We start from the raw sequence: 23,206 nt of genomic DNA, 5'->3' as shown, positions 1-23,206 counted from the left end.
TTTTGGACAGTGTGACAACTTATCCATGTGAAAACCTGTACTCATGTATGTCATAAGAAACCTTACTGTAGGTTCTAAGAACTGAAAGGAGCCATGAAAGGACCACGAGAGTAGTGCAAGATATTTATTTCTTACAGTAAATTTTGGTTGCCATCCAAGAGTATTGAAGATTTTTGGGGAAAAGTGCAGATACAGGATCTTGGATTTTGTTAATGTCAATAATTAACTCTAAATAAGAGGACTCTGTAGCACAAAATTACAGCAACATAGATAATATGAACACAAGTTTTTACACGTAGAAGAGCGAGAAAAATCCTACATGTAGAATTTAAAAAAGAAAGAAAGAAGAAACCAAACTGATGCTGATCTCTAAAAGGAAATCTATTTGAGCTGGGAATTATTGTGGCTGTATAACTGTAATTGGCTTATTAGCCAGATCCACATAGTACTGGTTTCAACTTCTTTGACTTGAGACTCCACTATTTAGATCTAACGTTATTTCCACAAGCAAATTAGCCAAATGATATGTAATTCCATAAAATCAATTTGTCAACAATCACATATAGTATTTGATTTAAATATGTAAGTTAGCATAAAATCATTCTCAGACTATTTGCTATAAAGAGGCCTGAGAGGTTATATATACATGTACAGTTTGTGAAATCTTGGTGATTTACACACATTATACAGATACTAAGCAACTGGCATTTCCTTTTAATTTGCAACAAAGGCAGGTGACTAGTACTGTGGCAGAAGGTCAATTCTGTACTAATTATTATGGGTTGGTTTAATCAAGGTCTTTTCCTCTTTGTTGAAAAGGATTTTGGATTTGTGGTATGTGAGAGAATGTAAATTCCAAAGAGGCCCAGTTAGTTTAAATATTGCTTCTTAACTGGTACCTCATCTCATATTTCAGAACTGGTTAGTTAAATTTCTATCCAAATACCTTTATAAAATGTCATATAATTCTCTATAAATCTTAAAAATACTGTGCTTTTTTTCCTGAAGCTCTGTTTTAAAATAAGATCCATTTATCTATTTATACACTACTGGAATTAGCAGCTTAACTCCCTATACATATTCTTGAAGGCCTGCATCCATTTATGTTCTGGGAAACCATTCACTCGCTGGTCACTGGATTTCGTGACAAAGGGAGAACACAATGTCATGAAATGATTGACATGGGGCTGCTCATGAAGCCGGGAGTCTATTCAGTCTTCCTTACAGATATCTTTTTCATATACCAGAGATGGAAAATAACAACACCAGTTTTTGGACTGTTTTATTGTGCTCAAGAGTCTAGCCGCAATATTTATAGAAGCAGTAGTTTTATTAAATGTATTTTGAAATAGATTCTGTAGGAATATATATATATATATATGTATATATATACAGTGAGCTACACAAATCTTTGGACACAGACATTTATTTTTAGATTTGAGTCTCTAACCCACAATTTTATATTTGTAATAAAACAATTCACATGTGGTTTAAGTACAGATGTTCATCTTTTTATTAAATATTATTTTTATGCATATTGGTGTCACCATGTCGGAATTACAGCACATTTATTTTAATTTTGTTATATAAATCCCTTAATTTTAGGGCACCATAATATTTGGGACAAATGGCTTCACAACTGTTTCTGATTTGTCAGGTGTGTTCAATCGGTGTCATTGTACAGGTGTAAGAGAGCATTCAATATTTAGTCGTGATTCTAGTCTTTGCCTTTGGAGTCTATTATTGGCGCTTGTAAACATGAGGACCAAACATTTGGTTGAACTTGACATAAGATAGGATGTTTCACTTCTACACTTCTGATTTAATTCTGTTATCAACAGTTACATTATCAATGAAGACAAGTCTTGCAGTGTAGCCACTGTAGTTCTGACTCCAAAGGCAATCAAAAACCTAAAATCAAGACTAGATATAAATCTCTCTTATACCTGTACTAAGGAAACAATTGAGCACACCAATAGTAGTCAAGAAATATATGTGAAGCCCTTTTTCCAAAAAATGATGGTGACCTTTGATAAAAGCTAAAATTCTGCACTTTAAGCAGATCTGCACTGCTTGATTGCAGATCTAAAATTGTGGAATACAGAGCCAAATCAGAAGAAAATGTATTTGTCCTAAACATTAGGGAGCTCACTGTAATTGTAAAACTGTCTTTGAACCACTGCAGTATACACATTTAAAATGATAAACACAAAAAAATCCCCCCCCCACTTTTAGTTAAACCATTTCCTACACAAGCTGGAAAAGGACGTCTTAATTGAAGGGTGGTCATTTCTGGCCACTACTATCAAAACTAGTGTGATCGGTTCATTTTCTATTAAAACTTTTTGATTTTTAAATGACCTGGGAATACTCGTTTACCAAACACAGAATCGGTTCTATCGAAATTTATATATAATAATAAAAGACAAAAATACAGGTGAGTGCAATGCCAATCTTCGATCTATAACCCCCGTTTCTGGATCTAAATAAGTAAATCAGCTCTTTCACTGGAAAAGGAGGTTGTTGACATGAGTCAATCAGGTGACACCACATATTTAGCATTAGCACAGCACTAGAAAGCAGTGCTGTCATCTGCCCGAAGTGCAGCTTTGTCTTTGCCCACTGTGAACCTTGTTGGTATTTTTGAGTCCTGCTTTAGAGCAGTGTATAGTAGTCCTTTTATTAACTCTGAGAACATGTGGTGGCTGGCTCAGCTACTTCCTGTATAACGTCTATTTTTATCCCCCAGGAACAATAAGCCAGATGTTTTCAGTTTACCGTTCCAAAATACTAATGGTGGACACCTACCCGAGAGACAGTTAATACTGAATTAGTACTGATTGATTTGAAGTACTGAATGAATAACTAAATGGTGATACATGTCCTTATTGATGGTGTTCAGTATATGGATACACATTATGTATTTGTGTATGTTTAAGGAGCAGCACACTGTGCATGTATATGTGTACTGTATAGAGTACAGCTTGCATTGACTCCCTGTATAGTTCAAACTGAACAGTACAGCTGTAGTTGCAGAGCACAGTGTTGGTATGGGTTCTCTTTGTCTAAATCACTCGCAGTTCAGAAAGTACCAAGTTCCCTTCCATCTACAGTAGGCTCCCAAGTTATTGGCACCCTTAATAAAAATGGAAAAAAAAGGCTACCTAATACAAAAACAAAGATAATAATATATACTCAGTGAGCACTTTATGAGGTATACCTGTACACCAGCTTGTTAATGCAAATATTGAATCAGCCAATCATGTGGCAGCAACTAAATGCATAAATGTATGCAGATGTGGTCAAGAGGTTCAGCTGTTTTTCAGATCAGGTGTCAGAATGGAAAAGAAATGTGATCCTAGAGACTGGCCATGGAATGATTGTTGGCGCATGTTGGTGCATGCACAAGAATTTTTAAAGTTTGCAGAGAATTGTGCGAAAAACAAAAAACTCACAATCCAGTGAGCAGCAGTTCCGCAGGCAGAAACGCCTCATTAATGAGACATCAGAGGAGAAGGGCCGGACTGGTCAAAGCTGATACATACCTAATAAATTGCTCAGTGAGTGTGTATGCTATAATCAAACATATTGAAAAACTATATACTTTTATTTCAATACATTAACTCTCATTTTCAGTGTTTTTTTAGGAAGTAATCTATTATTTTCTGAAAACCACAGGAGCCAAAATTATTCGTACCCCTAACAATTGCTGAATTACATATCAAACAAATTGAAAAGTAGCAATATAATTTGGTTAATCTCAGTTTAAAGGAAGTATATTGTGTCATTCTATCACTTCGTCTTTCAGTAGAGTATAAAAATGAGGTAACAAGCATGCAAAATCCCTTTGTTATCCATCAGCATGGGAAAAGCCAAAGAACTGTCAATTCAAAAGAGACAGGTAATTGACTGTCACAAGTCTGGTAATGGGTACAAATATACATACAGTTTAGCACTGTAAGGGCAATAGTAAAAAGGCATAAAATATACGGAATGGTTCCAAACTTGCCAGGAAGAGGACGCTCCCTACGGCAGGTGTCCTCATGGTGAGGAGGCCATGAATTACTGAAGGATCACAGTTTAAGAATAGCAGAGATCTTGGGGTCCCCAAGTCTCAACAAGAACCATAAAATGGCACTTCTATACCAACAAACTCTTTGGAAGGGTGGCATGAAGACAGCCCTTACTTCACACAATTAGCAAAGCCAAGCATCTGGAGTACCTCATTGGAGTATCTGGAGTACCTCATTGGAATTATGAATTGGAAGAAAGTGCTATGGTCAGGTGGGACCACATCATCAACATGTTTGGCGGCAAAGGAGGAATGCATAAAAGGTCAAGCACCTCATACCTATTGCCAAATATGGAGGAGGGTCATTGATGTTTTGGAGATGTTTTGCTGCCAGTGGCCAGGGGCATTATTTCACATCAATGGCACAATAAATTCAACAAAGTGCCAGGACATTTTGGCAGAAAATCTGGTTGTTAGGAAGCTGAGACTTTCGTCTTATTTGGATTGTCCAGCAGGACAATGACTCCAAACATCAAAGTCCACACAGAAAAGTGAAAGTGCAATCAACATCCATGTTCTTTATTGTACGTTGCTCTGGATAAGAGAGTCCGCTAAATTACTATAATGTAATGTTCTGCAGTGGCCATCTCAGTCTCCAGACTTAATCCCCATCATAAACCTGTGGTCTTAACCTGTGGGGGCCCATAAACGCAAACCCGGGGATGTCAATGATTCTGAAAAGTTCTGCATGGAGGAATGGCCACAAAAATCCCTCAAAATGTGTTCTCTAAACTTATCACTAATTCTAGGAAAATATTGATTGCCAGAGGTGTTTGCACAATGTATTAAACAAGGGGTGCCAATAATTTTGGTGCCTATGGTTTTCAGAAAACTAAAATTACTTAAGAAACATTGAAGCATGAAAATAAATGTATTGAAATAAAAGTACATAGCTGTCATATATGTTGAACATAACATATAGATATTATCTTGTAGGCTAAATATAGTCTTTTTTCTTCATTTTTATCAAGGGTGCCAATAATTCTGGAGCCCACTGTACGTACCAAGTTTCATGTTCCAGCTTTGAAGTGCTCATGAGTCTTTGCCTTCACCCTTGAACACATTTGTATGTGTACACACTGGGCTGAAATTTGGAATGACAAAGCAAATGCTGTTTTATTTCTAAGAGGTGGGAACCTGTGTCAGCCGATTATAAGTTTTGCAATTTAAGAATCAGATTTAAGTTGAGGAGGCGGGTCAATAAATGATTCTGGCATTTCTCATCTGGCACTTTTTCAGGAATTTTAAGGTGGAAACAATCAGTCGTGAAAAGGGAGGGGTCACCTGCACTCATGTGGAAGACAGCAATGACTAATATAGATTTTACATCTTTTGGACAACTGAAATAGATATACTGAAGTTTAAAAGGAAATCTATAAAATGTACCATGAGCCAAGAATGAACAGGAAAGCCAATGAAAAACTCAACAGAACGGTTTGCTACAATTGTGCCCCTACTGATGTAAAAGAGGTGCAAATAAATATTAAGAGGTGATTTTCTTTTTCAAGTAGAAACACCGATTCTGGGATTCTCTGTGTGTGGAAAGAGGGAAGTGATGTCAGCTTCATGTTCTTTCCAGACAAATAGGTGAGGAGCAACACATTATTTTTTGTTGACAGCTGATGCACTGACAAATTACCCCTTTTTTTCTGAAGAAATATTCTCTAAAGAAATTCTAGCAAAGATAGAAAATGAACAGCCAGCTCTGCTGGTTATTTTTTTTTGGGTGTTTCCAAATGAGACAGATTCCAAAAAGTCATATTCCAAAGTGATTTGTCTCGTGCACGGGTGTCACATAAAAGGCGGGGGTCTTTCCAGTCCCAGTGGGCGCCCATCTTGGGCGTGATTGTGCTTAAAGAACCGCAGTCTTATTTCAGAACGGCAGTTCCACAGGATACTCTGCACCAGGGCGTAGTGAGGACACATTTCGCTCTGGGCAGTGGGATTGGAGAAGGAGCCGTCGGTCCGGTCGGAGGAAGGGCAGCCTCCCTTATCTGTCCATGAGCATTTTCAGAGCCCTCTCGATGTTCATCCTGTGGCCCACTCGAGTCACTCCCAGGTCGATCAGGTCCTCCTTCTGCAGGCTGGGCAGGTGCGCTCCCTCGATCTCGTTCTCCAGGAAGGCGGCCTTGTGCTCGCCCAGGTGCAGGCTGTCCAGCCAGTCAGCCACGTCCTGCGTGCTCCACAGCGGGACGGGCTTCCCGGCGAAGGGCTTGGAGGCGGCCTGGCTGAGGGAGAGGGGGGAGGGGGAGCACAGGGGGGGCGTGGGGAGGCTGAAGGGGTCGGAGCACAGGGGCGGCGTGGGCAGGCCGAACACGTCTGTCAGGGTGGGTGAGGGCGAGGGCGAGGGCAGGGATGAGCAGCGGCTGGGGGAGGGGGAGGGGATGGGGCCCGGGGTCGGGGGGGAGGTGAGGGGGCCGGGGGTGCAGGGCTGGCTGGAGGACAGGCTGTCCGACTGGAGGGGGCCAGGCCGGGGGGAGAAGGGGACTGTGCTGTTCCGATGTGTACCTGAGGCTGTGCCCTCCAGAGCCCTGGAGAGAGAGAGGGGGGGGGGGGAGAGATGGGGGAGAGAAAGAGGGGGAGGAGAGAGAGGGAGGGAAGAGAGAGGAAGAGAGAGAGAGCGAGGGAGATAGAGGAAGAGAGAGGGAAGAGAGTGAGGGGGGAGAGAGAAAAAACAAACTGTTCATAATGGGGGCAGGATGATTTTTTGTGTTCCAGAACGAAGGTAACTAACAGTAACAGTAACCACAGTTATGTGAACTATTTAGATCACTTCATTATGGTAACTTTCGGTGTAGTCCCATAGCGCCACAGCACCATGCGACTACTACTTCCGTCCTTTTGAGTCCCTTCGATCACCAGAAAGAGTTTGTGGTTATGGTAGTAACCTTTGTTATGTTACACTATTGTATCACTCCATACTCCATATCACAACACCAGATCAATCAGTGATCTAGGTATAGTTGCATAATCACCAAACTGTTAGGGAAAAATGCCCTTTTTAGCAGTATAAACCAGTTGGGCGAACCCTAAACTCTCGGAAGGGTATAGGGCTTCTATCCAGGCAGTTACAGCTGTGGTGCTCCCTCCACTCTCTGCATAGTAGGAGCAACCCCCACTCAAGGGGAATTTGGGGAACTCTGGTCAAGCCCATCTCATTGGAGGGGCAAAGTAACCCAATAGTACCCAGGCAAAGTATGGAATGATGCCTGACTGTGCTTATATCAGCAAGGGAGACACCTCTAACCCAAGAGGTGGCAACACTCCTAGTATAATGTAAAATAGTATCCATTTAAGATAAAGAGTTAAACCAACTCAGTAAAGTGTGCAAAAAGTGAAGTAAATACTTTCTGAAGCCACTGTATGGATGCACTGCATGTATGCCCCTGTACAGTGCACCCCAGCTGTCCAGAGAGTCATTCACTCGCTGCCAGGAAGGCTTGGGAGTGACACATTCTCAGGGCTGCCATGCATTCTCTTGTCACCAGGAGGCATCAGAGCCTGGCTGACTTTGGACGCCCCGGCCCAGCTGAAAAACGTATGAGGTGGGTCATGATCTATTCGCCTCCCTCCCTCTAATGGTGCACCGGCCTGTAGCGTAGTGGTTAAGGTACATGACTGGGACACGCAAGGTCGGTGGTTCGATCCCCGGTGTAGCCGCAATAATCCGCACAGTGTTCTGAGCTGGATATTCCACTTGATAGTGGTGTTAAATGCATCACTCAAACAACCTATATGCTCCAGCGTATTATGAGTACAGATAGGGTGTGCACTACCGGCTTGGTGAAGCTAGCAAAACACCAATGCAGCGCAAGACAGGAAGACGTGCTGCACGTAGCCACACCTAGAATCCACTACCTGAATATGCACCTTTCACTGCAGTTTCTAGTGAACATAAATAACACATATAAATATAAATAAACTGAGGGAAAGCGCATTTGTAAGGTTAAAAGCATGCAACAAGCATAACTATGGAATTTATAAGGGTATTTAGTTAATCATAAAAAATGCAAACCAAAAAAAGAAAAATAAATTATATATAAATAGAAACAAGCCACAAGAGGGCAGTGTTGGCAAAATGATGGTCTTTCCACTGTGATCCAAACTCCATCGCTTTCAGTTTCTCTGCCACTGATCATCCCAATAATGCAACCCAACATATGAAGAAAACTTTCTGAATGGGCATCTGGATCTGCCATATTAGTGTCTCTGGAAGATGAATGAATATTAAATGTTGAAGTACACAAAATGTCACAGTGTAAGCAAGCCTTTCCTGGCAGTCCAGAATGGAGTTCTGTGACCTTTAGAAATAGGACTCTGCACAATTAGGGGTTTTATCTGACATTGATTCAACAAACAATTGTCCTTATTTTAATTAATGAAAAATAATAGTTAATCAGCTTGAGTGTTACATGTTTTTATATTTACAAACACAGATTGGCATATTAATTTTGGCAAGTTTAAGGGGGAAATTAATTTTTCACATGAGGTGATATGGGTGTTTAAATAAATGAAATAATGAAAAAAATGTTTTGTGTTTACTCTATTTGTCTGAAGAGCTGAAACCAGTCAGTGAGACAAATATGCAATAATTGAAATAAGGAGATACATGTTTTTCACAGCACTGTATTATATCCTCACTATGTGCTTTATGCATTATGAGAACAATCCACTAAGTCCATCTAGAACACAAGAACATGAGACTACATAATGAGGAAAATGGACATTCAGCCCAACTAGAACATAGAACCCATAAAACACATTGTAATTATATTGATTTAAATCGATTCATTTTCTACTACACAGTGAGCGCTTAATCAGGTATTTATTACACCTATTTTTTGACTTATTGGTATTATTATGTATTTATTAGACTTATTTTTTTTCCTGCAACTGTAGCCTGTGGACTTATATTTTAGTCTTCTGCTACTGCCTATCGCCTTTGAGATTTCATGCGTTGTGTGTTCACAGATGTTCTTCTGCATAGCACTGTTGTAATGTGTGATCATACTGGTCTGGCCATTGTCCTCTGACCTCTCATTAACAGCGTGTTTTTGCCCACAGAAACTCTAGAGACTGTGAAAATTACAGGTGATTAAGCAGTTTCTGAGATACTCAATCCACCCTGTCCACCACCAACAATCGTTCCACGGTTAAAGTCACTTAGATCATATTTTTTCCCCATTCTGATGGTTGATGTGAACATTAACTGAAGCTTCTGACCCGTATCTAAATGACTGTATGCACTGCACTGCTCCCACACAATTGGCTGATTAGATAATCAAATGTATAGGTGTAATAAAGTAAAAAAGTTCCTAATAAAGTGCTCGGTGAGTGTATAATTACATTGTGTTACTCATTTAATTTGTTCATTTCATTACTTATATATAGATGGCATTATTTACAGATTTCCTGGATTAACATGGAAGGCACCAGTTAATTTAGTATTACTGATTTAATATTTAAAGAGGAAATGAATACTTAAAGCTCCAGAAGCCTCACCATCTGGCTAACTCTGGCTTCATCGGTAAGGAGTGCTACTCTGTGGTCAAATGGAGAATAAATGAAAAATATGAGAAACACGCTAAATTAGCTCAATTAAATACACTTGTAGAGAAATAAGCACATTATCAAGTTAATATGTAATTAAGTAAGAAAAAATAATAAATCAAACTATTATTGTGATTTCTAACATTTACAGTCCCCTCAAAAAGTATTAGAACAGCAAGGTAAATTCCTTTGTTTTTGCTATATACTGAAGACAACTGAGTTTGAGGTCAAAAGATGTACATGGGATGACAGATCCGAATTTCAGCTTTTATGTCCTGGTATTTTTATCTAGATGTGTTACACTACTTAGAACATATGACCTACTGTATCAGACCACCCAATTTTTAGGTGAGCAAAACTATTGGAACATGTGACTGACAGGTGTTTCCTATTGCCCATATGTGTCCTGTTAGATTGATTGAGTAAACAATAAATAGTGTCTACTCTTGGTTTTAGCCTTGGGTTTTGCCTGTGAAGACTACATTTGTGTTTAAAAAGATAAACCAACATGAAGGCCAGCGAGCCGTGTTTGGGAGAAAAGCAAGCCATGTCGAAGCTTAGAAAAGAGGAGAAATTAATTGCACAAGCATTGAGGTCGACCAAGGAAAACAACAGCAGTTGATGACAGAAACACTGTGAAGAAAAACTCCAAAACATCAGTCAATGACATCACAGACAATCTCTACAGGGCAGGTGTCTCAATCAACAGTTCGAAGAAGACTTAGAGAGCAGCAATATAGATGCTATACGTGCTAAACCACAAGATGCAAACCACTCATCAGTAGTAAGAATTGGAAGGTGAGATTACAATTTGCGAGGAAGTACCGAGATGAGCCACAAAAGTTCTGGAACAACGTTTTATGGACTGATGAGACCACGATTAACCTCCACCAAAGTGATGGAAAGGCCAAAGTGTAGAAAAGAAAGAAGGGATCTGCAGATAATCCAAAACACATGAGGTCATCTGTAAAGCACTGTGGAGCCACTGTCATGGCTTCGGGTTGCATGGCTCCTTCTGGAGTGGGCTCACCCCCCCCCCCCCCCCAAACAACAACTGAAAGAGGCTGCAGTAAAAGCCTCACAAAAGAAGAATGCAACAGTTTGGTGATGTCAATGGGTCGCAGGCTTGATGCAGTTATTGCAAGCAAGGGATATGCTACCAAATATTAAGTATTTTTGCTTACATTTACTTAAATACTCTGTCCCAATACTTTTGCTCACCAAAAAAAATTGGGTGGTCTGAGAGCAAAGGTGCTAATGTTCTAAGTAGTTTAGCACATCTAAACAAAATGGTAAATACCAAGAAATTAAAGTTGAAATTCTGAACTTTTGTTTGACTTAAAGGTACAATAGGTAAGATTTTTGTGTTAAAACATTGTTACAAGACCATTGTAAATCCCTTCCTATCATTGAAAAAAGGCTCACTGACATGTTGACTCACCCTCTGCCTGTGTTTATAGTCCTTAAATTTGGGTTTTAAAATATGCAGTTGAAGGGGCGGCACAGAACCAAAACTTTGTATAGCTGTACAATAATTCAAGCTCATTGGTTGAAAATTGGTTCTAATTGCCACAGCCAATGGCATTTCAACATCAGCGCGTTCACAGAAAAGGGGTGATATAAACAGTGTTGTGGTTTGAGAGTGTTGTTTGCTGCAATTCCTCTCTTGACCATTAGAAGTCCGAAATTACCTATTGTACTATAAACTGTGGCTATAAACCACACTTGTTTGGGACTTCTGTCTGTCAGGTATAGACACAAGACTGGTGTTTTCATCTTCCTACCAGTCTCTCCTGGCAGCGTTCTCTTCTGCCATTACCAGCAAGGTAAATGACTATCAAACCAAAATTCATAAGTCCACTTCTAACCCTTGTCAACTGTTCTCTAGTTTTTCTTCTCTCCTGAGCTCACCTCCCCCACCACCTCAGTCCTTCCATACTGCAGATGACTTCGCAGTGTTCTTCCATGAGAAGAATGCAGACATCCGCAGCACCACCACCAGCACCCCTCCGCCTGACATCCTCCCATTTTTCACCTTCCTTGTGAACTTCCACTCTGGACCCCTCCTGCATACAGAACTACCGTTAGGTACACCTCCTTCCTTTACTATCCAAATCACTTGAACGAGCTGCCTCTAACCAACTCCCTTCCTTTTTTCACAGAATAACCTGCTGGACCCCCACCAGTCCGGCTTCAGACCTAGCCACTCGAGGGAGCCGCATTCATCTCCATCAATGAATCTCTACTGACTGCACTAACATCCTCCCTCTCCCATGTCCTGAGTCTTGTAGATCTCTCTGCGACCTTTGACACGGTCAACCACTCCATCCTCCTATCCTCCCTGGCAGCTACAGGGATCTGTGGCACATCCCTAGACTGGATTGAGTCCTATCTCTCTAGTCGCTTCTCCTAGGTTACCTGGGCTGGTAAAGTATAAATCCCTCATCCCCTTGTTACAGGAGTTCCCCAGGGCTCAGTCATCGGTCCCCTCCTCTTCTCCATCGACACCAGATCCCTTGGGCCTGTTATCTCTGCTCATGGTATGTCATATCACTGTTACGCCTATACCTCCGACTGACTGAGAGACATCCACCATCTAAAGCTCAACCCATTACAAGGAACCTCAGAATGGTGATAGAATGGACAACAGGCCTGTCCCTTCCTCACCACCTACTCAACTCAGCTCCTTGTTCAAGCAATGGTCCTGTCCTGCCTGGACTACTGCACCTCTCTGCTGGCTCTGGCCTTCCGGAATCTGTCGTCAGACCACTACAATTCATCCAGAACGCCACAGCTCGTCCAGTATTCAATGTCCCCAGACACGTTCACATCAGGCCCATGCTCACCGATCTCCACTGGCTGCCTGTTATGACCCAGCATACCACCAAATGCTAGTACACCTGCCGTACACTCCGTTCCACTACTTCTGGACGCTTGGTGCCTCCCCCTCATCACACCTGCACTTCTTGGTCATGTCTGTGTTCTGGCCCCACAGTGTTGGAATGACCTTCCTGTGGACGTCAGAAGAACTTTGACAACTTTCAAGTGCAGACTGAAAACTCACCTTTCCCTCCCTACCTCACTGCTATAATTAGCCATGTTAGGTATGTGTATGTTATAGATTATAATTGCAGTTACGTATAATTATTGAAGCATTCAGGGTATTCTAGCTGCCAACTGAGGTATGTTACTTGGAAAGTTGATTTATTATTCAAGGGTTCAAGTTTTATCTATGTGATCACTCTAGGACCTTCAACACACTTCTCCCTGGTTCTGATTTGCACTTTATTGTATGTTGCCCTGGATAAGAGTGTCTGCTAAATGACTATAATGTAATGCAATGTAATGTCTCAGGAAGTGAGTGTGAGAGTTTGTCGTTTTGTGTGGTCAGTGATGCTGATGGACCTGCTGCCTCATGAGTAATGTAGTCTTCAGGGTGGACCTGACTTAGGTCATATGACAGGACTGTACAACATACAGCCACAGTGCTGCCTAACTGGGTTGGCCCACTGAAGAAATAGATTACCTTTCATTTAAGATTCAAATAACAAAGGAATTTTCAGGTTATAATCTAAAACAATTTCATGTTGAACTGTGGAATGACAAATCATACATAGGCCTACTTCTAATTCTGTGTTCATAAATTCTTTAAAATATTAATTTCATGATTTAATTATTCATTTTAATTTTTTACTGAACATTTATTCATAAATTAAGTTGATTATAAATTATTAATTAGGCAGTGGAATTACTTCCTGACCATCCATGGTTTTCAGACTGCAGAGGTTACCGTCTTCTATTTCAGCTAATCAAAAACAATATAACACACCACAACTGTACAAATACTGACATGGTTTAACTGAATTTGAAAAAGATACATTTTTGGGTTATTTTGTGGCGTGCAGGCTAGTATAAGAGACGCTATGTCAATAGAGAGCACTTATGTTTATTCAGTACAAAACATCCATGGTGGGTAATCACTGCAACCCTGTGGTGTTAAAATTAGACTGCAATTTGTGGCCAAAACCATGAATGCACACACCAGTCCACTGTATGCCTATACCTTCCCAAACCCTAAATACACACACCGATTCACCATAGGTGCATACCGTCCCAAACCATAGGTATGCCTATACCTGCCCAAAGCAGGACTACACACACAGATTCACTGTATGCCTATACCTTCCCAACCCATAAATACATACACTAATCCACTATAAACCCATACTGTCACAAACCATAAATACACACACCGATTCACCATAGGTGTATACCGTCCCAAACTATAGATATACACACTAATCAACTGTATGCATATACCTTCCCAAACCCTAAATACACACACCGATTCACCATAGGTGTATACCGTCCCAAACCATAGATACACACACTAATCAACTGTATGCCTATACCTGCCCAAAGCAGGACTACACACACAGATTCACTGTATGCCTATACCTTCCCAACCCATAAATACATACACTAATCCACTATAAACCTATACTGTCACAAACCATAAATACACACACCGATTCACCATAGGTGTATACCGTCCCAAACTATAGATATACACACTAATCAACTGTATGCATATACCTTCCCAAACCCTAAATACACACACCGATTCACCATAGGTGTATACCGTCCCAAACCATAGATACACACACTAATCAACTGTATGCCTATACCTGCCCAAACCATAAATAAACACACCAGTCCACTGTATTCCTATACCTTCCCCAACCAACAAATAGACCGATAGACAGACAGGCAGGCAGGAAACAAAAAGGCAGACAACCAGAAAGCAAACAGGCAAACAGACAGACGGACGGACAGACAGACAGACAGACACAAACCCCTCGCCCAGCACTGTTGCTCTGCCCCACAGGTCAGCTGGGTCCTGCTGCTCGGTGGGAGGCGGGGGGTGGGGGGGTTGGCACGGGGGCCATGGGGCTCTGCAGTGGGAAAGGGGGGGGGGGGGGTAGTGCTAGGGTGCACAATAGTGGAGATCAGACACAGAACCGTGGTGGGGGGGGTGTGCACTGACTGGTCACTGAAACCATTCCTGCTGAACATTCACTTGCACCCATGGCTGTGCATTTTGGGAGCGGGCAGGAGGTGAGCAGAGGTACTGAGCGGAGGTAATGAGCAGAGGTAATGGGATGAAGTGAGTGGAGAGGACACGCCCAGGAGAAGGGGCGAATGGACAGCGAGTACAAACCTGGTGCCGCAAACTTACGCTCTCTCTCCTCAACACGACCCTCTTCAGCCACCACCGTCGCCAGAGCAAAGCAAGGAGCGACAGAATGGGATGAGAAAAGGCAGCAGCAATGAAGAACAGAGGACACACATACCCACGGGAAAAAACACTAAAGCAGACAGTAAAGCTCAGCCCAAAGCTCAAATTAAGACGAGCAGATTTCAAAACTCTCAGGCTCAAGAATTATCTTCCAAAATAAAAAGCCAAGATTCATGCAAAAACAATGTAGCAGAAATGTGTGATGTAATTAGCAACAGAGCTGTCTGCAGGCTTGCCCTTTAGCTTCTATCTTCCAGTTCAAACAGTTTAAACAGTCAATGATGAGTCATCACATAAATAATTGATCAATATATTTGCTTTTCACATCATCGGCTATTGGGTAATTAATGTCCCTGACATTATGGTTTGTCATTCATACCTCAGTAATCCTTCCACTGAAATTGTTACTCACCCAGCTACAAGAAACCCGGTAACTTAGTTGGGCAGCAGTGTGGCTATACATTCAGTGACCACTTTATTAGGTAGACCTGTACAACAGCTCATTCATTCATTAATTCATTATCCTAACCCGCTTATCTTGAACAGGGCCGCAGGGGGGCCAGAGCCCATCCCAGCACACACCGGGCGAAAGGCAGGAAATACACCCTGGACAGGTCGCCAGTCCATCACAGGGCACACGCACCACCCACACACACCACCCACACGCACCACCCACACACACACACACACACACCCACCCACACCTATGGGCAATTTAGACTCTCCAATCAGCCTAACCTGCATGTCTTTGGACTGTGGGAGGAAACCGGAGTACACGGAGGAAACCTGCACAAACACGGGGAGAACATGCAAAGTCCGCACAGAGAGGCCCCGGCCGACCGGGATTCGAATCCAGGACCTCCTTGCTGTGAGGCGGCAGTGCTAACCACTGCACCATCTGTGCCACCCTGTACAACAGCTCATTAAAGCAAATATCAAAATAGCCATGTGGCAGCAATTGCACGCTGCAATAGACACTAATATGCTGGGAGAGTTTGGACTTTAACCACTGCTTGTGTATTCTACATGAGGATGCCAAATAAGCAAACACAATCAAACACAACCAATCATAAGGCACAAGCACAAAACCAATCACAACACACACATGCACACAGCCAGTCACAACACACAAGCATACAACCAATCATAACACACACAAGCACAACACACAAGTACACAACCAATCACAACAAATGCAAGCACACATCCAATCACAACACACACAAGCACACAACCAATCACAACACACACAAGCACACAACCAATCACAACACACAGAAGTGCACAACCAATCACAACATACAAGCACACAACCAATCACAACACACAAGCACACAAACAATCACAACACACAAGCATACAACCAATCACAACACACTCATGTGCACAACTAATCACAACACACTCAAGTACACAACCAATCACAACACACAGAAGCACACAACCAACCACGCGACAATAATCCACAGTAAAGGGACCCTGATGGGCAGGTGACAGGACTGGGTGGTGGGGGGCCACCCATGGACTGACATTATTCACCCTGTTCAATGCTGCTCACATTAATAGGTTGCTACTTTGGCAACTGTTTAATTCCTGGGCAACATGCACTTTCATTTGTGAACCACAAAAAAAGACTGCTTTGGGTAGTAAAGTCTTTGACACTGATAGGAAAAAACCATCAAAATGAGGACCGCCCACTCTGGGTCACCTGGTCAGTGACTGAAAGCTCTACCTGCTTTGTTCCAGAATCTACAGTTAATCTCTGAAAATATTATGAGACTGATAGACAGCTCTGCTTATTTCACCCTATGAATCAGCACAAAGGTGGACAGAGCTACAAGTGAGCTGCATGTTTTTACCCAGGAACCGTGGATGGTCCTCTGAATGTAAAATACATGTGAGCTGTGAATAATTCAGCATCCGTTTTTTTGTGTTATATAAGAGCAGGATAAAAAAACAAAACAAAAAAAATGCAAGTGGAGTCTGAGTTTGGGACGTGGGCTAGAGGTATACCCTGCTTTGTGGAACAGCCTCCAGAACCTTTCCATTACTCCTTATTTCGCTCACTTTTTCAAAATATTTTACAATAACACATACAATAACGCAACCCCAACCAGCATAATGAAGGTCATAAATGAGATGAGTACATGACTACTGGTCATTGTATTCTGTTTTCTGTCAATCATTTAAGAGAAGGCAGTTCAATTTAAATGGCATGACCATAGTGATAGATTGTCAGTTAAAACTTGTTGTCAATTAAAACGGGCTGCCTATAGCTGGCTGTGTGATGTGGTCAATATGTGGTCAATGGCTGTGTGATCACCTCAAAACCACCTAGGTCAACAGGTAAAGCATGGCAGTGACAGGGGTTCGATTTTCACCAGGGGCGATGGTCAGTTTGCTTTACCAAAAATGATGGCCAGCAGCCGGCACTGATACAGGGCCACCGTGGCCATCAAATTCTGCCTTTTCCAGCCCTGCTATACCTCAGATCCACTTAATGGTCAAACAGAATTTGTTGAGAAAACTAATTCAGGGAATGTTTATTGTGGGGAGAGATCAGGACTGAAGTACCGCATGGACTCAGATTGGGCCGCTGGCATACTCTATCATAATCCCTGCAGTAGTTTAGGGTCATGGCCATCCCTTCATTTTTACACAAAAAACATTCTTGTTAAGGGCCAACCAAAACCCAAATCTGCTTGGACTGAAAACAAGGAGGAGTGAAAGAGCATGTGGAATTTAGTGAAGAAAACTGAGTGAAAAGGGGGAAGGAGAGGGGAATACCTTGCTCCAGGGTTGACCCTGGGTCCAGTGGGAGAGTCCAGCGCCTCCCCAGACTTGGGTGCTCTTTCCCTGTTCATCTGCAGCAGGATGGAGTTGAGTTCACTCATGATGTTGGTTTTTGGGTTGGGCAGAGGTGGGCTCTTAGGCTCCGGAGGGTCACCCCAGAGCTTTGAGGTCCTTTGTGTGGGTGTTTTGGGAGGGTCCAAAGGGGGGGCACCGCCACCTGGGGTAAGCGGGAGGGCGGGGGCAGGAGGCAACCCGAAGGTTTCCAGGGCCTCCTCAATCAGAGCGTCCTTGTAAAGTGCATTGCTTTTGTTGATGACAGGCTTTATTTTTGGCTTGGGTGGGACCGGGGGTCGGTCAGTGAGAAACGCCAGCCCGTCGGCATAGACAGTGCATGTGTCCAGGCTCTCGCCACCTTCCGAGGACAGGGTGGAGATGCTGGACACAGTGGAGACGGTGCTGGTCGTCTCCAGGTGGGGGTCACCGCTGCTCCGGCTGTCTGCCTCCTCGATGCCTGAATCATTGATAGGCTCAAAGCTCTCGGGGGGCACGCAGTTTGACAGACCCGCTGGCGGCTTCCGCACATCCATAGCCACCAGTCCCTGGTGAGGGTGGTGGTAGGGTGCCAGGGTGGAGGCCCCCGTAGCGTTTTTCTGCTGCTTGAGCAGCTCGAGGAAGGCTGCGGCTTGGTCCTCTGGGATGTCGAAGCTGTTGGCGAACTCCAGTGGGGGTGGCAGAGGCTCGGTGAACACAAAATCCTCATCGATGTCGACAGAGGCCAGTGGCGGTGGGGGGATGCGGAAGGGCAGCTTTTGGAAGGGCTCGTCCACCGAGCTGACAGAGATAAAGGCCTTGCCGTGCGAGGCAGCGACAGAGGGATCGTGTGAGTTCGCGGTCTGAGGTTTGTTGGCAGAGGTGGCTGGCTGGTTGGAGTCCCGCAGTTCGGACAGGGTGCTGTCTGGGCCCTTGGCGATGGCCTTCTCTCTCTCCCCCTCCAATGGGCTGTTCTCCTCGCGCTTGGTCCCGCTAACCGTGTGCACCATGAGCAGACCGGCTGACTTGTGCAGCGACGTGTCCACAATGTCGATCAACATGTTCTTCTTGTCCCCCGCCTTCTTGGATTCATCCTTTGCCAGATTCGTCTCATACTTGGCCTCCGTCATCTGTCTCCGCAGCCCCCCCCTGCCGAGCCGGCCCCTGGCGGTGGCTGTGTTCGGGCGCAGCTTGGTGTCGATGAACAGGGGCTTGTTGAGATCAGGCTTGGTGGCATCATTCTTGGGCTGCTGTGGGGGGGGGGGCTGCTGCTCCTTCACGGTGCGGTCTCTGGCCGCCAGAGCCAGGGCCAGCGGGGAGCTGGACTCTAGCGCTTTCCCTGTCGCCGGGTGCATAAAGGCACCCCCATTGGGGCTGCTGTAGACGTCATCCATGGTCACAGGCAGGCTGATGGGGCTGTCCAGGTGGGGGCTGTTGCCAGTGCGGGTGCTCAGTGGCTCTCTCACCAGCGTAGGCTCGGGTGAGCTGAAGTCTGTCACATTGCCACTGGCCTCTCCCTGGGGTATGGCCACGAGCGAGGACGGCGGGGCCATGAGCTTGCGCAGACGCTCATCGTTCCCGAACATGCCCTCGTCGATGGATTTGGAGTGGCGGAGACGGGGGACGGGGGCGGGCAGGAGCCCCACGTCCTCGTCTCCCAGGTCGGTGGAGATGAAGGCCTGGGAGTTGCGGCGAGCCTCCAGCCGCTTCTCCCGGTCTCGCACGGCCCCTGCGATGGCGGCGGTGAAGGGGTTGCTGTGGGTGCCGTCGGGCCGCAGCTGGCCCGGGTGGTCTGAGATGGAGCTCTCGATCTCCATGCTGCTGCCCTGACTGCTCTTCCCGCTGCTGCTGGTGGAGGGCTCCTTGACGATGATGGTGGGGATGGGGATGGAGCAGGTCTTCTCCGGGCTGTCCTCCACGTTGGGCTGCTTCACCAGCATGCCCTTCCTCCTGGCCGGCTTGGCGGGCACGTACAGTGCCCTGCCGCCCGCCTTCTGCACCTCCGAGTAGGGGTTGTCAGGCACGTGGGCCCTGCGGCCGCGGAAGGCGTTGGCTTTGTGAGGGTCCACGGACTCAAAGTGCTCGGAGCTCTGGCGGTAGTACATGCCCTTGTCCCTCCGCATGGTACCCATACTGGGGTCGCCCCGGGGCAGGGGGCCAGTGCCCTTAGCTGTGGAGTTAGGGGTGAAGCTGGGCCGGATGGTGGCGTTGCCCCCTCCGGTCGCAGGGGGGGCCGGAGGGCAGGTGCCAGGAGGAGGTGGGATGCCGTCAGACGTGTCGGGCACAGAGAGGCTCCTGGTGAACTTCAGCAGTGGAGGGGTCAGGAACTGCTTTTCTTCTTCAGTTATTCCTGAGAAAGATAGATATCGGTCACTTGCTTCAAAATATTCAAACCAGTGGTGAAACTACAGTGCCCTCTTGGTCCTGTTAGCATGAGTGAAATGGAAAGACTGAAAGCTGAATAATGATTAAATAAACAATAATAAAAGTAATATGTCTATACCATACGTAAGCACAAATATATTTACCAATACAAATTTCAATATACCGTATTTTCCGGACTATAAGGCGCACTTAAAAACCTTTAATTTTCTCAAAAACCGACAGTGCGCCTTATAGTCCGGTGCGCCTTATATATGGATCAAATTGTTAATTGGTTGATCCATAGTGGTTGTACACGGCGCTCTGTCAAAATGTTTCAGTACGGCTGGTAAACTACAAATGCGCACCGTTTGCAGCATTACGGTAGTCAGGGGGGTCGCCAAATACCGGTAGGTACTGTGCTTACCTACCCCCAGTCATACACCACTTGTAAATAAATACCCCAAAATGGCACCTTTGAAGAGACACGCTTACGACGCAGAGTTCAAATTCAAGGCTATCAGTCACGCAGTAGAACATGGGAATAGAGCAGCAGCGAGAGAATTCAACATTAATGAATCAATGGTACGGAAATGGAGGAAGCAAGAAGAAGACCTGCGCCAAGTAAAGAAGACTAAAAAGAGTTTGCGAGGGCACAAAGCGAGATGGCCACAGTTGGAGGACCAACTCGAACAGTGGGTTGTTGAACAGAGAGCAGCAAGTAGAAGCGTCTCTACAGTCACTGTTCGAATGAAGGCAGCAGCGCTAGCACAGGACATGAACATCAATGACTTTCGAGGCGGTCCTTCTTGGTGCTTTCGTGTAAACCCTGGGTATATAGAGGGAAACATGGAATGGTTCGAGGAGACTCGATAATACGACCTCTTGCACACCATTCGCGTATAGCTATTCATATTGCACCTTTCCACGTAATTATATTTCTGCTCTGCACAATGTTGAATAAATTGTATTAATTTGAACCTGCATCCTCTTGACTCGCACCACTGCACACTTAGCAGTTTAGAGTCCTAGCAGACATAGACAACCTAGGACGCCTGCACTCCATTGTCACTCGCCTATACACCAGTGCCGTTGTTTGCTAACCCCGTTTCATGTATGTGGCTAACTCGGTTAACCAGATTAATTTGTCGCCGTTTTGGGATGAAGTCAGGATTTAAGGTTTCACAAAGCAAGTTCACAGTTTATGCAGACTTAATAGTTCATTGCCTACATAAAATGCAAAAGGCAAAGTACAGGTAAATTTCACATAACTTGCAAGAGGGTTTCACAATGGCGGTAGATTATTTAGCTACGTATAGGCTTAATCAAATATTTTAATAGCGTTCCCAAATGTCATGTGAGGTGTAACACTAACTTGTAGTCTCCACCTTGGTGAATAAGCTGAACTGCAATACCTGTTTGCAATAGGTTTTTATATTTGACTTTGACCTGCTTCCAGTACAGTACGTGTTATACGTAAGGCAAAGCAAAGCAACGTAAATTGCGTGTGAGTTGTGAATGCCTTTCTTTTACGAGTTTACTGATTTAGGGAAAAGTTTACCTCCACGTTTGGGAGAACAAGTGAATAGTATGCACATTAACGTTTGAACAACGTTGAGTTTTTGCACTGCTGGTTTGTATTGTATTAATAAAGTTTGACTGACTGAGTTACGGTATCTGACTGTTTTGTTGACTTAGCGCCTTATAATGTGTGCGCCTTATAGTCCGGTGCGTCTTATATATGGAAAAAATTCTAAAATAGGCCATTCCTTGACGGTGCGCCTTATAGTCCGGTGCGCCTTATCGTCCGGAAAATACGGTACTGTGCGTCAAATAACAGCTTGTTACTCAACTGATATTTTTTGTTATTATATTAGAACGTGTATTTAAATCTATGAAATATAATATACAGTCCCCTCCAAATGTATTGGAAGAACAAGGTCAATTCCTTTCTTTTTGTTTTCCTTTGTTTGTTTTAGGTGTAAATACCAGGAAATAAAAGCTGAAATTCTGAACTCTTGTCTCATCTTCATCCCCAAATGTATTGCAAAAAAAATAAAAAATGAATTGGCCTTAGTGTTCCAATACTTTTGGAGAGGACTGTATTATAACAATCAGAAGAACCTTTCATTGTCTCAATATGATACAGTATACACCCATGCACTGAAAAATTGTTGTTAAGGAATCTTGGTCTCATGTGTCCATCAGACTTTTTTCCAGAAATCGGCAGACTCCTTTTAGTACTTCTGAGCAAACTGTAACCTGGCCACCCTGTTTTTGTGACTAACTAGTGGTTTTCATCTTTCAGTGCAGCCTCTGTAGTTCTGCTTGTGAAGTCTTTTGCAGACAGTGGTCATACCACAGTTGCCTCCTGAACAGTGTTTCTGACCTGTGGGACAGGTCTTTTCTTCATTATGGACATAATTATTTGGTTATCAACTACAGAGCCAACTTCTTCAGCCAACCAGTCCCTTTGTGATCACTGAGCTCACCAGTGCTCTCTTTCTGGAAAGAATGTCTGTACTGCAGACATCATGGGCTGTGTGCATGATGGGAAAGCACAACACTGGCTGGAGGTATGTCTGTAATACAGACATCATGGGCTGTGGTGCACGATGGCAGGAATGCCTGATTGTGAAGGGGGCCAGGTCTCACAGTGGGGGTGTGGAGAGTGCATTGCCCTAGTTACCGATTGACTTCTGCCTCCTCATGGTCCCCTTTGGCACGCCCAGATAGGAGCCCCCGGCGGGGGTCCCTGGCACTGTGGGAGTTACCACGGCAACGCCCTGGCGCTCATACAGGGACTGCAGAAAGAGAGGGGAGGAGGGGATTCAGAACTAACGATACAACAGCACTGCCTGAATGATTTCACAAGAACAGGGAACTGTCACACACTGCTGTGGCTTTTTTACCAGTCCTTACTGTGAACCATTTATTATCCATCATTTCTGTGGACTACAATCCTGCATGAGAGAAATATCTGGATCTAATGAATATGTATTACTGCTGTTAAAACATTTTATAAATCATATATTATAATAATGTAGGAGGCGGCACGGATGGTGCAGTGGGTAGCACTGCCGCCTCACAGCAAGGAGGTC

The 23,206-nt window shown here is 44.0% G+C and overlaps 1 protein-coding gene across 2 annotated transcripts in view; it reads right to left on the bottom strand.

The window, feature by feature from the left end:
* Positions 1–110: 110 nt before the first annotated feature.
* The window catches only part of LOC133111540 (SH3 and multiple ankyrin repeat domains protein 2-like), a 122,893-nt gene continuing 99,797 nt past the window's right edge, over positions 111–23,206 (bottom strand). For both annotated transcript variants that reach the window (XM_061221980.1, XM_061221981.1), the window contains 3 exons: positions 22,795–22,909; positions 17,709–20,094; positions 111–6,603 (listed from right to left, as the gene is read on the bottom strand). In XM_061221980.1, the coding sequence (XP_061077964.1) occupies positions 6,063–6,603; positions 17,709–20,094; positions 22,795–22,909 (3,042 nt within the window). In that variant the 3' untranslated portion in view covers positions 111–6,062. The remainder of the gene's footprint in view (positions 6,604–17,708; positions 20,095–22,794; positions 22,910–23,206) is intronic.

Source organism: Conger conger, chromosome 15, assembly GCF_963514075.1.
Source record: "Conger conger chromosome 15, fConCon1.1, whole genome shotgun sequence".
Classification (NCBI taxonomy): Eukaryota; Metazoa; Chordata; class Actinopteri; order Anguilliformes; family Congridae; genus Conger; species Conger conger.
This window is presented reverse-complemented; position numbering and strand designations above follow the sequence as displayed.